Below are 14,322 nucleotides of genomic sequence, written 5' to 3' on the forward strand. Positions count from 1 at the left end.
GGAAGAACAAAAGGTCAAGAATATCAAAAGAATTATTGGAAAAAAGTAAGGAAAGGAGGTTTAGCAGTAATAGATTTTAAATGTTTTTATAAAGTTGTAATTATCAAACTACCTGGAAATGGCTAGGAAATAGAAAAATTGATCAGGGGAACAATACAGACATACAACAAAGAGTAGTAAAAGATTATAGTAATCTTATATTTGACAAAAGTAAATGTCCAAGGTTTTGAGATAAGAATTCACAATTTGTAAAAATTGTTGGGGAAACTGGAAAACAGAAACTAGGTAGAGAGAAATAGCTTATACCATTTACCAAGATAAGATCAGAATGAATACATTACCAAGATATCATGAGTAAATTAGAAGAATAAGAAACATATTATCTATTAGATTTATGGATATGAGAGGAATTTATGAATGAACAAGAGATAGAGAACATTTTGAGATAAAAATAGATAATTTTAATTACATTACATTAGAAAGGGTTTTGTTTTTGTTTTTGTTTTTCTTTTACAAATAAAACAAATGGAGCCATAATGAGAAGGAAAGCATAAAATTGGGGGGAAATTTGTATAGATGGTTTCTCAAATAGACGTCTCAAATCTCAAATATATAGAAAACTGTCAAATTTATAAGAATATGTGTCATTCTCCAATTGATAAATGATTAAAAGATATGAACAGACAGTTTTTGGATGAAGAAATCAAAGTCATAGTCATATGAAAAAATTTCAAAATCATTACTCATTAGAGAAATACAAATCAGAACAATTCTGAAATGTCATCTCACACCTACTAGTGTGAAAGGGAATTCTTTGTTCTCTTTTCTGAGTTTACATTTGTAAAAGGGAATTCTTTATTTCCTGTGTCTATTTTGAGTTAACTGCTTGGTTAAACAATAACTTAAGTACCCCTACTTAGTACCTCACTAGATTGTGAAGACAAGATTAACTCTCCTTTGTCTACTTTTGGATTGAACCAACAAAAGCTTGAACTAGATGGAGGAGTTCACAAGTCACTTACTACAATGGGTAACAATTCCAGAAACTTGTGACTCCTATGATCAGAGCTGACAACTTCAGAGGCCTTTGATAAGAGTTCACCCCCCCAGAAGGTGAGAACCGGTTCCCATAAACACTGCCCTGTGGGCAGTGCTAGCACCATAAAAGCCATGAATCCTTCCGCATTTTTTTTTGTCTTGTGGAGTTAGTCTCCTGACTGGAGAGGGTCTTCAAGGGAACTTCACTGGATACTGCCGCTTGGAGACTGTGGCTTGGATCATGGACTTGGAGCTTGGCTTCAACTTGGACTCTGACTCCTGGACTACTTTGTGGGATGTGTAAAAAGCTGACTCCTTTCCTAGTTTCTGGAGAGACTAGCTTCCACCTTGGAGGAGGCCTTGTGGTTACTCACTACTGGCTTTCCTGGTTGAAAGCTAATTAATCTTTGCCTGGATTAAGACAGGATAGATAACCTCTCTAATCCCCCCTCACATTTCTCTTTGTTGTTTCTTCTCTATTTGTATATATTCTTTATTCTTTATTGTTTCTTTTCTATTTGTATATATTTATAAATTTTTGATTTGAGATATAATAAATATTGGTGACCACATAATTTCATTCACATAATTTCATTTACAATTATTGTCCAACCATTACATTTAACCCTTACACTAGATTGGCTAAAATGATAAAAGAGCAAAATGACAAAGGTTGGAGGGGATGTGGAAAAATGGGGATACTAATATACTGTTGGTAGAACTATGAACTGATCCAGCCATTTTGGAGAGTAAACTGGTATTATGCCCAAAGAGTTATAAAACTGTGTCTGTCCTAGGCCCAGAAATACCACTGTTGTGTCTGTTTGCCACGGTGGTCAAAGAAGAAGGAAAAGAACATATATATTTGTAAATATCTATAGTAGCTCTCTTTGGGGTGGCAAAGAACTGGAAATTGAGAGGATGCCTATCAATTGGGGAATGGCTAAACAAGTTGAGGCATATGATTGTGATGGAATACTACAGCACTATAAGAAATGATGAACAGACCAATTTCAATATAACATGCAAAGACCTACATGAAATTATGAAAAGCAAAATGAATTCATCCAAGAGATTGATATATACAGCTACAGAATGAATGTTTGGAGAATAGCTTGTAAATGTAGATCTCCAAAGAACTGAAAAATAGAAACATGAAACACATAGTTTAAATATATATATTTTTTTGGGGGGTAAAATGATGCCTTCCCTAGCACAGACAGAGGAAGAAAGGAGAAAGATGACTGGGAATTTTAATATAACCAACAAAGAAAATCAGCAAAAAATACTGAGGCAAAAAAAGGTTAAGACATATGCTAGGAAAGTATTAAGTACTTGAACTAAGATTCTAACCCAAACTTTCTGACTCCAAGTTCAGTGCTTTCCCTGCTATATCCCGATTCCCCTACTTACTCCATAATATCTTTTATACCACAGGTCATGATTGTTGGTGTACTGTAGTCTATATCTATCATGCATCTTTTAAATGTCTTTTGAGTTATTTGTAATACTATTTCTTGGGATATTGTGGTTTTCAATAATTCAGGGCCATACAACGTCACTGGAGCATTCAAGAGATGGAATTTTGCAGGAATAAAATGGATGGGGTCATTCAAAACAATGAGCAATTTTTCAAGTGTGACTCAGTACAATCTCCTCCTAAAGCTCGGTTTTGGGCCCAATTCATCGCCCACCTGAATTGTCCGTCCAACTTAAAGATACTGATGGACTAACTTGATTGGCTATCTGTTCAAGTGGTAATAGTCAGAGCAACATTCATTAAAAAAACAAACAAACGAACCTTTCCTTCCACCTTAGAATCAGTACTATGTATTGCTTCTAAGACAGAAGAGTGGTATGGGCTAGGCTGGGCAATGAGGGTTAAGTGACTTGTCCAGGGTCACATAGCTAGGAAGTGTCTGAGGTCAGATTTGAACCTGGGACCTCTCATCTCTAGCTGGCTCTCAATCCACCGTGCTACACAGCTGCCCCCAGCAGACTTAGCTTCTCTGCTTTGGACAGTAAGAACATTGTCTTTGCCATTAATATGTGAATTTTACTGAGGAGACTTTGTAGGCTCTGAGTGTTTGATTCATTTAGTATGATGTAATGTGTGAATAGGGACAATTTGACAGGTGGATATCCACAGAGAAATCTTATTTCTATTTGGACTTTTTCATGGACTCTTTTATTTGGACACTGGTGAATACTACTGTGTGAATAGAGGACTCCTCGTTTTACATTCTTGTTGATACTGATATTCAGTGGATTGCTCAAGGCATTTCCTCAAATATCTGTTTAATTTTTATGTCTACAAAGTACATGTGGTCGACATTTGGACTAAATGCAGCCTAAACATTTGTATTTTATTCTACCAAGTCAGACCGTTTTAAAAAATGCCTAACAAATAATAGTTCACATTCACTTAGAGCTTCATGGTTTTGCCAAACATTTTAAAATTAATTTGTTTATAACATTAAAATATTAAAATCTTCAGTCAATTCCCTCTTCCACTCCCCCATTAGAGAAGCCACCATTTGACAAAAATATATATGTGTATATAAAACTTACGTTATGCACGTTTCTGATGGGGGCTGGCAGCAGGCAGTGAGGAGCAGGAATAGGAACGAGATCCTCAAACTCTGAAATCTTGCATTTCTCATCGTTAGCACTAGTTAAACATCAACTGCAAAACCTATTGAATTGCAGAATCTATATTGCTGATCAGTTCATCAGTCACCTAGCCTGGCTCTGTAATGTTCTATACTGGTTGCCAGCTTTGTACCTAATCTTTTTATTAATTACTCATTTTGTTCTATATTTATTTTAGTTCGGAAATGTAAGACATAATTAACTACCTCCAGTGGTCCTTCAAGGTACCACATTCCCTCTCCCCATGTTCTCATTCCAGAAGGGCAGTGAGACCTCTCTCACGCTGACAAATGATGACAAGGTGGACAATGGGGGCATGGGAGACATGTGTGCTGGGGATTCTGGCATTCCAGAAGAATCCCCCAAGCCTGCGCATGCTCCTCATTCCCTATGATGTATGTGTCAAACTCCAAAACACACCTCCACCTTAATTTGCCCATTTTCCAGATTTTTGGGGAGAGATGAAGATTTCTCTGGAATGGGAGATGATTAGCACCCCCGGCCCTAATAAATATGCCAGCCCTGATCCACAGAGTGTGGAAGCTTCTGCTCTTATCTATAGCACAAGCTATCACTTTATAGCTGGAGCTGATACGCCACATTTGGAGCCGTTACTTGGTACCTGGAACTGCTATTCCATCAGCTCTAGAGAGGCTATTCCATTAGCCCTCAGGATTAGCCATCAGACCTAAGGCTATCTGATTAGCCCCCAGGCTATTCCGCCAACTATTAGGCTATTATACTATTATATTATACTTCTGTGCCTGAAAAAAAAAAAAACCAATAAAAAAAAACCCAAAAAGAACTAAACTTTAAACTGTTATCACTATGTCAGGGAAAACCAAACACAAACTCAGAAGACAACAATGTGAAAACACAGCCAAAGCCTAAAAGAAAAATGCTAATTGGACACTAGAAAACTTAAAGAAAGATATGAATGGTTGAAGAAATACTGGGAAAAAGAAACTAGTGGTACTAGAAAATTGTCAAAAGAGAATTAACAGCATTTTAAAAGAGGCACCAAAGACACCCTGATAAAAATAACATCTTAAAAAATAGAGGCACAAAGATTCACTAAAGAACTCTTTAAAAAGAAAAATAAGTCAAATGGAAAAGGAGATACAAAAATTCACTGAAGAAAAAAAACTACTTAAAAAGCAGAATTGGTCAAGTGGAAAAAGAGGTACAAAAATCTCACTGAAGAAAATAATTTCTGCCCTTGAGTCAAATTTATAAAAACAAGAACCATTACCTACTTGACAACTGGTTAAAAGGATACGTATAGGCAATTTTTTAGGGGAAGAAACAGAAGCTGTCTATAGTTAAGTGAAAAAATGCACTAAATTATGTTCATTAGAAAAATGCAAATTAAAATGACTCTGAGATACCACCTCACACCATCAGAAATGACAAATGACTATTGATAGAGTTGTGAACTGATACAAACATTCAGATTAGCAATCTGAAACTCTGCCCAGAGGGATATAAAAGAGATCAAAGAAAGAAGAAAAGGGCCTGTTTGAACAAAAATATTTCTAGATATGACAAACACTTAAAGAGACTGTTTTTGGAGCTATGAACTAGTCCAACCATTCCTGTGAACAACTTGGAACTATGCCCAAATGGCTATAAAACTGTGAATACCCTTGAAGTAGCAATACCACTATTAGATCTGTACCCCAAAGAGATCAAATAGGAAAAGAATTTATATATATGAAAATATTCATAGCAACTCTTTTTGTGGTGACTAAGAAGTGGAAATTGAGAGGATGCTCATCAATTGGGGAATAGCAGAATAAGCAGTGGCACTTGATTGTGATGGCAAATGATTGTGCTATAAGAAATGATGGTAGGGATGGTTTCCTAAAAATATGAGAAGATCTAAATGAACTGATGCAAAGTGAAGGGAGCAGAACTGGGAGATCATTACGAACTACATACTAACAACAATATTGTATTAATGATAAATTGTGAAAGACTTAACTATTCTAATCCAAGATAATTCCAAAGGACTCATGATGAAAAACATTATATACCTCTAGAGGGAAAAAACTGATGAAATCAGTTTAAAATTGAGTTATAAGCAAATTGAACTGGTTTTCTCACTTTATTTTTCTTGCTTTTTTGTGATATGTTGAATGTGGAAATATGTTTTACCTGATTTCACATGTATAATGGATATCATATTGTTTGCCTTCTCTGTGGGTGTGGGAGGAGGTCAGAAGGAAGGAGAGAATTTGGAACTCAAAATTTTAAAAATAGAGAAAATATTCAAAATGAACAAAGAAATATTTTTTTAAAATATTTATTTTCTCTTGTCTAATGGAAGAGCGGATCAGATTGGAGATTAGCCTTAGTGATACCAAAATATGGTCATTGTAAATAATATTTTTAATGCATAGAAAAAGAAAAAAAGAAGTTTAGAAGGAGGTATAGAGATGCAAGACAGTTTTGAAAGTAACCTGTAAAATGTATTCTATACTTTTAAAAAAGCAACTCCTGTCAAATGAAGATGCACAGTTTAGTTCAGGATCTTCTTTTTCTGTGTTTTGCTTTGTGTATGAAAATGTTCTCTTATTTTTGATGCTTATGTTCAAAATTAAAAAAAAATTAAAGTATTTTTTTCAAATTGATCACCAAGTGACTTAAACATTTTATTTTGTCCACCATAAATTTCTTCTTTATTATCAGGTCAAGATTCTTTTCTCAACTTGATCCTCTTCATAGTGAAAATAACAACCAAATTTGTGGTCAGAGGACCTCAGTTGGAATCTTGACCCTGCTATTTATTTTTATTACCCTGGACACGTCTCCCAACCTCTCAGGGACTCACTGAGGGTCTCAGAAAAAACAATCTAAATAATTCCTTCCCCTTCTAAATTTATGATCTAGGAATAAGAAGAAAAAAGTTTTATTGGGTCATATGACCAGCAGGATGGTAGATTAGTCACTTTCTTTAAAGCTCATTAATCCTTCAACAACTCTCCTTCCTCCTAAAAAACCATAATTATCTGCCCTATATAGAACATTTATGACTAAATCCAGATAGGAGGGCAGAACCCCTGCTTAGAGCCTCAGCACTTTTGGCACGCATTCACTAGGCCTGCCCCTGCAGTCGAGATGAGCTTAAGTATTGAACATAAGCAAACTCGGAAGCTTCTGCCTAGAGCCTGATTTTGAATTCATAGGGTTGCAGTGACACTCCAAGCCCTGTTCTGCTTCCCTCCTCCTTGCAGGTAATAGGAGAGCTTGGTTCTGTGAGCCTTCCAAGGGGAGAGGATTTGGGAAAGGCCCTAGCACAGGCAGGAAGGAAGCGGGACTGAGAGTCATCTGAAGCCAGACTTGTCCACCAGAGGTCTGACAAGGCAGAGGCCTGTCAGAACAGTGAAGCCCATGGCCCATAGCCCAAGGCTAAAATCATGAAGATTCCAGGGACACGGTTGCCAAAAGAGCAAAAGGAAGGTCAGAAGGAAACACAAACCAACAACAGTTTTGAAAGACAGATACTGAAATTACAAAAGAAAATGCAAGCTCTACCTAATAGAGATTTGCATTTGAATTTAACATCTTTTTGTTTTCTGTTTTGTATACGGAGATTCCTGTCTTATTGGAGGTTTACGAAATTAAGAATAAAAGTAAATGTAGAAAATAAAGAACACACGAATTCTACAAAGGTAAGGACTGGACTTGGGACTTCATGGGTAGAGGGAGCTCTCCCTGAGGAAACTTCCTCTGCCCAGTCAGAGCAGCAACTTCTCTCAATTTTTAGTTTTAAAGAGCTGAATAAATCATTGAGAGATTAAGTTAATTTACCAGAGTCACACAGTCAATATGTGTTAGAGGGCAAGTTGAATCCAAGAAGGTCTTCCTGGCTTCAAAACCAGCTCTCTAGTCATCATATCAAATGGACTTTCTATAAAAGCTATCAACAACGCCCCAACCAAAAAAAAAAAAAAACATGGTCACAACAAATAATTCTGAAAAGAAGAATTCAAAACCATCAACCCTATGACAGAATGTTCCAAATCATCAACAAAGAAGAGAAATTCAAGTAAAAGTGAACTAAATTCACTTGACCCCCATGGCCCACCCTGACCACTCTTCCACCTATGAGACAATACATCGAAGTTGAGGGTTTAAAAAAAAAAAAGTGAACTAAAGCTTCATGCAATACCCAGAACACTAGCAAGATGATAAGGTGACAAGACCTTTTGTTGTAGGGGTACTGGAAATATGGGCGCGCCATTTTAAGAAAATGATCAAATTGTCCAGTTCATGAAGTCTTTCCAAGGTTGCTGAAATCATTCTGCTCATCATTTCTTACAGCACAATTGTATATCCCATCACCACATATGCCACGACTTGTTCAACCATTCTCCAGCTGATGAGCATCCTCTCAATTTCCAATTCTTTGCCACCACAAAAATTGCTGCTATACATCTGCTGGTACAAATTTGTCCTTTACATCTTTAAAAAAAATCTCTTTGGAGTGCAGATCTAGTGGCGGCATTGCTGGATTGAAGAGTATGGATGCTTTTATTACAGCTTTTTCGGTGTAGTTCCAAATTGCTTTCCATGGTGATTATATCGGTTCAAAACTCCATCAGCCGTGAAATAGTTTCTCAATTTCCCCACATCCTCACCAACATTTATCGTTTGTCGTTTTATGTCATATTAGCCAATCTGATAGGTAGGAGGTGGTACTTTCAGAGTTGTTTCAATATGCATTTCTCTAATCGAGTGATTTGGAACATTTTTTTCATATGACAATACATAGCTTGGATTTCTTCATCTGAAAACTGCGTGTTCATATACTTTGACCATTTATTCACTGGGGTATGATATATTCTTTTTTTTTAACCCTTAACTTCTGTGTATTGGCTCCTTGGTGGAAGAGTGGTAAGGGTGGGCAATGGGGGTCAAGTGACTTGCCCAAGGTCACACAGCTGGGAAGTGTCTGAGGCCAGATTTGAACCCAGGACCTCCCGTCTCTAGGCCTGGCTCTCAATTCACTGAGCTACTTAGCTGCCCCCAGAATGATATATTCTTACAAATTTGACTGAGTTCTTTATATATTTATCAAAGACACTCAGTGTAAAATCTTTGCCCCACTTTCCTGTTTTCTTTTTAATCTTGGTTGCTTTGGCTTTGTGCAAAAACTTTTTTACTTAATGGAATCAAAAAATTATCCATTTTACATCTTATCCTTTCTATCTCTTGTTTGGTCATAAATAATCTTTCATTATTCATAGACCTGACAAGTAAACTATTCCATCTCTTCTACTTTGGTTAAGTCCAAATCATGTCACCTTTTATATTTAAATCAGGCATCCATTTTCATCTTTTCTTGGTATATGGTGTGAGATGTTGAGCTATACCTAGTTTCTGCCACATTGTTTTCCATTCAGCAGTCTTTGTCAAATAGTGAGTTCTTGGCCCCAAAGCTTGCATCTTTGGGTTCATCAAACACTAGATTACTATGGCCATCTTCTACTGGACATTGAGCACTTACTCTGCTCCACTGGTCTACCTCTGTATTTCTGAGGCAGTAGCAGATTGTTCTCATGACTACTCTTCTTTATAGTACAATTTGAGGTCTGGTATGACAAGGCTAACTTTCTTCACATTTTCCCATAAATTTCCTTGATATTCTTGACTCTTAGTTCTTTTAGATGAATTTTGCTATTATTTTTCTAGTTATATGAAATAATTTTTGGTAGTTTGGTATGGCGTTGAATTAAGTACATTAATTTAGGTAAAAACTCTTTTTTAATTTCATTTTTATTATGATGGCTCAGCCTACCTACAATGAGCAAGTAATGCTCATCTAGATCTGACCTTGTGTGAAAAGGGTTTTATAATGATGTTCTTCTAGTTCCTGGGTTTGTTTTGGTAGATAGACCCACTAGGTATTTTACATGGATGCTTATTTTCATTTGAATGTCTCCTTCTATTTCTTGCAGCTGATGATTTCTATGGATTTCCTTTCTATCCTGCAACTAGGCTAAAATTAACTATTTTAATTAGGTTTGTAGTTGATTCTCTAGAATTCTTTAAGCAGACCATCATATAGCCTGCCCAGAGTTCCCCTGTTGCCTCTTCTCATTCCTTCGATTTCTTTTTCTTCTCTTATTGCTGAAGCCAGTATTTCAAGCACAAGATTGGGTAAAAGCAGTTACAATGGGCATCCTTGTTTCATTCCTGATCTTATTGCGGAGGTTTCTCGTTTATCCTCATTACGGATAATGCTTGCTGATTGTTTACTTATTATTTTATGGAAATTTAACTTTATCCTTATGCTCTCAACTGTTTTTCATAGGAATGGATGTTGTATTTGGTCCAAAGATTTTGTTGCATCTGTCATGATGATCGTGTGATTTCTGTTGGTTTCACTAGTGATATGGTTAATTATGCTGATAATCCTCCTCATCTCGAGCCAGCCCTGCATTCCTGATACGAATCCCAGTTGGCCAGTGTAGTTTGCTATAATCTCATTGCTAATATTTTATTAAAATGTTTGTATCAATATTCATTAGAGAAATTGGTCTATATTTTCTTTCTCTGTTTTTGTGCTTCTTGGTTGAAGTATCAGCACCACATTTGTGTCATAAAAAGAATTTGGCCGGGCCACTTCTTCACCTATTTTTCCAAATAGTTTACATAGTACCAGACTTCATTGTTCTTAAATATTTGGTAGGATTCACCTGGGAATCCATCTGGTCCTGGGAAATTTTTTCTTAGGACAGAATATTCTAAAGATCACGTTTTGGGAGCAGCTGGGTGGCTCGGTGGATGGAGAGCCAGGTGTGGACACAGGAGGTCCTGGGTTCGGATCCAGACATTTCCTAACTGTGTGATCCTGGGCAAGTCACTTAACCTCCATTGCCTAGCCCTTCCTGCTCTTCTGCCTTGGAAGCAATACGTAGTATTGGTTCCAAGGGAGAAGGTGAGGGTTTAAAAAAATAAAGATCATCTTTTTTTTTGTAGTAGTAGTAAAGAACCAGGAACAAAATATGGATCCATTGACTGGGGACTAGTTTTTGGTTTTGTTTTTTAAAGCAGGGCATATGAATGTAAAGAAATATCTCTCTGCTTCAAGACATAATGTTGCTGTTCAGCCATTTTTTAGTCAAGCCAGGGTTTGGTGACTCATTTGGAGTTTTCTTAGGAAAATACTGGCCTGGTTTCCCATTTACTTCTTCAACTCAATTTTCAGGAAAGGAAATTGAGGCACTCAGAGTTAAGCGATTCGCCCAGGACCACCCAGCTATTGAGTGTCGGAAGCCACGGCATCCTGCCTCCACGTCCTACCCACCGCCCCAAGTTCACACGGTATTTGGGAGGGACACATGGCAGGAAGCGAGGCGAGTGGTCAAAACAGAAAAACTCGGAGGAGCGTCTTTGAATGCAAAGTGAAGTAAACAGAAGTAAAACAGTATCTACAGCGACGTCGATGGAAAGAGCAGCAAACAGATCTATACTGAATGACATGAATACGTCTGGCACCAAAGAAACCAGCAGTTCATCTCTGCAGAGATGGGCGACGCCAAAGAAGATCCACTGCATATGAGGTCAACCTTTTTTTTTTTTAATGTGTAGGATGGCTTTTTTTCATAGTTTCTTATAAAAGTCTTTGTTTTGAGACATTATTCCCTGGTAGGGGGACCAGGAGGGATTGAATTGGGGGGATTAGAAGCTAAGAAGGTATCTCTTCCCAATAGAGCAAAGTCCGACCAACAGAAAAGAGAAGATTCCAACCAACGTCAAGGAGAGGATGGGCTGTTAGGAGGCCGCCTAAGGCAATGCAGGACCTTGTCTAGCTCGTGTGAAAATGTCCTAATGACGGATTCCCCTAAACTCCCTCGGATCCCCCCAAATGAGCTTCTACGTAATAGTTCTGCTTAATACCAGCTGGGTGAAATGAAGCTTCAGGGAGTCTCTGAACCCGTGGTCTGGCCTATTGCTAAATAATGACGACTAAAATCCCTAACGGTAAACTGCAATCGGTGAGTTGAGGGTTGGTGCAATCACGGCAACACTGGGCTAGCAAGAAATGAGCGCAAGGTTTTTCCCAGTTACTGGTTTTCCTATCGACACGATTCCATGGAAAGCGCAGATGCGACATACCTGGGAAGTGGTAAGGAGGATCACAGAGAAGAACGAGGCCAATCCCCTCCTTCACTTTGACCTCTGTTCGTTCCTCTGGTGGAAAAGGATCAAGATCTGGTTAGAAAAGAAAAGAGGAAATGTTCACGTTTGCTTTAGGCTTTGACCCAGTGTCTCCTGGTAAGTTTGAATTAGTGTACACGAACCCTCCAAGAGAACTTGCTGGCGATGCCACTGAGGCGTTACCTTTCCGAGACAAAAGAGGAAAAGGAACATGATGCAGCAAAGGTCTCGTCGGTCAGTCAATACACTTTTATGAAGCACCTACTATGCGCTAGGAGCTGTGCTAAGGGCCGGAGGGGCAGAGAAAGACAAAAGCCAGTAGCCGCCTTCGACGAGCCGACAGCATGCCGGCACTCTCTTGACTAGAAGCATTCACAGAAACAACAGGCTTCCCAAATACTCCTGACAAAGTCGAGACTTTTCACAATCACCAACGTTTCAGCGTCTCGGACTGGCACCCCAGTAAAGGGTCTGGGCTCGGCTATGGGCAGAGTTTCTCCTGCAGAAGCAGGGAAGGAGACATGAGGGACCCCGGGGGAATAGGCTGGGCTGGGAATGAAGTTTTCCTAGGTGGAGTCCCGGGTTCTGGAAAGGAATAAAGGGGAAACACATCCTACTTCTGCTAGCGGGCCTTACTAAGCCCGTAATTTTTCTCAGCCCTAGTTCTAGGCATCTCCTTGAATTTGATATGATTAATCATGCCCTCCTTGAACTTGCGCAGCCCTTACTTTCCATGACTACGCACAGTCCTGGTTTTCTCTTCTTCCCAGCGTTCACCTCCATTTGATTGCCCCCTTGCCGTCCCCATATTACAGTTACTTTGACGATCTCTTCGGCTTGACTTCTTCTGCCTTCCCCCCCCCCCCAATCTGTTACATCGACCGTTAAATATTTTGTATATAAAATATTTATCGAATGACTCTTTCCCATCCTGATCTCTCATCTAATTTTAGTCAAATTGTTAGTTTGGCATTTCACTTTGGATAGACTGCCTTAACTTCGGCATATCCAAACCCAACTAATCGTCTTTCCTCCAATTAAAGAGAAAGAGAACTCCAAACCTCCATTTCCCAGAAAGCTCCTCACTGTCCCGTAAGACATCTCATCACTCTCCTTCGCCTCTCTCACTGCAAAGTGGGGCCACAAACTCCAAACGTCCATTTAAGGAGGAGAGAATTCAGCTTCAACTTCATGTGGCTGCACTATTTTGAGATTTCTCTGACTTACTTTTCCTGTGGCTCGCGCCTTCCACCACCCCTGTTTGTCGGTCTTTTGTTTTACCCCATTCTATTTTAAACTTCTAGAGAGTGAGGATTATCTTTCTTTTTTCACATTTGTATCCTCAGACTTTGGAATGATATCTGAGATTTAGTAAGTTCTTAATGACTTTTTTTTTTTAAATTTTAAACCCTTAACTTCTGTATATTGACTTTATAGGTGGAAGATTGGTAAGGGTAGGCAATGGGGGTCAAGTGACTTGCCCAGGGTCACACAGCTGGGAAGTGTCTAAGGCCGGATTTGAACCTAGGACCTCCTGTCTCTAGGCCTGGCTCTCCATCCACTGAGCTACCCAGCTGCCCCTCTTAATGACTTTTGATTGATTGATTGATTGACTGCCTGACACCACCACCTTTACTTGACTCCTTGAGATCGGCTTTGTCTGTTCCCTTTTCATCATCCCAAACGCCGTCTATTGGTTCTTCCTTAAAAAAATGAAATAAATGTTCCCTTCTTTCCACCCTACAACAACATCCTAGCTCAGTCACTCCTTTTACTTGATATTTTAAGAGATTTATTATTTTGTAAACGTGCTTTTTCTTTGACTGACAGATTTAGAACCCATCCACATTTAAGTAGTTTTGTGCCTAAAAATCCAACAGAATCATATCGTAGATGTAGAGTTGGAAGGAAGATCATTACATTCAACCTCCTTCATTTTTTACATATGAGGAAATAGATGCCCACCTGGAGTGGGGAATGGACTTACCTAAGATCTAAAGGTAGTAAACAATGGAACTGACATTTTAATGACTTCCATGTTTTTATGTATATTGTTCTGATCTCTTAAAATTCTTCCAGCTTTTTTACCTACTTAAATCCTTACCTATCCTTTAAAGCTTCCTGCAAGGACCCTTTCCTAAATATTCTAACCTGGGCTCCTAGTTTTTGAAGTGCCAGTATTACAGATAAACATATGAAGTTTGTAGGAATGGAAAGAAAAGAGAAAAGAAAACATTAAGTATCTGTACCAATCATATTGCTACTTTTTCAAAATTTAATTTCTTGCAAAATAACAACAACCCTCCATCTCTTCCTCCCAACTCCTTCCCTACCCATTGTGAGAAAAAGAAAAATAAAAGTTCTATTAAAATATATATAGAATGGGGCAGCTGGGTAGCTCAGTGGAGTGAGAGCCAGGCCTAGAGACGAGAGGTCCTAGGTTCAAATCTGGCCTCAGACACT

General features: G+C 38.3%; 1 protein-coding gene across 1 annotated transcript in view; it reads right to left on the minus strand.

The window, feature by feature from the left end:
* The window catches only part of CNTN1 (contactin 1), an 80,230-nt gene that overhangs the window by 52,766 nt on the left and 13,142 nt on the right, over positions 1–14,322 (minus strand). The window contains exon 4 of the mRNA XM_044678101.1: positions 11,818–11,913. Coding sequence (XP_044534036.1) covers positions 11,818–11,913 — 96 coding nt within the window. The remainder of the gene's footprint in view (positions 1–11,817; positions 11,914–14,322) is intronic.

This window comes from Gracilinanus agilis, chromosome 5, assembly GCF_016433145.1.
Source record: "Gracilinanus agilis isolate LMUSP501 chromosome 5, AgileGrace, whole genome shotgun sequence".
NCBI lineage: Eukaryota > Metazoa > Chordata > Mammalia > Didelphimorphia > Didelphidae > Gracilinanus > Gracilinanus agilis.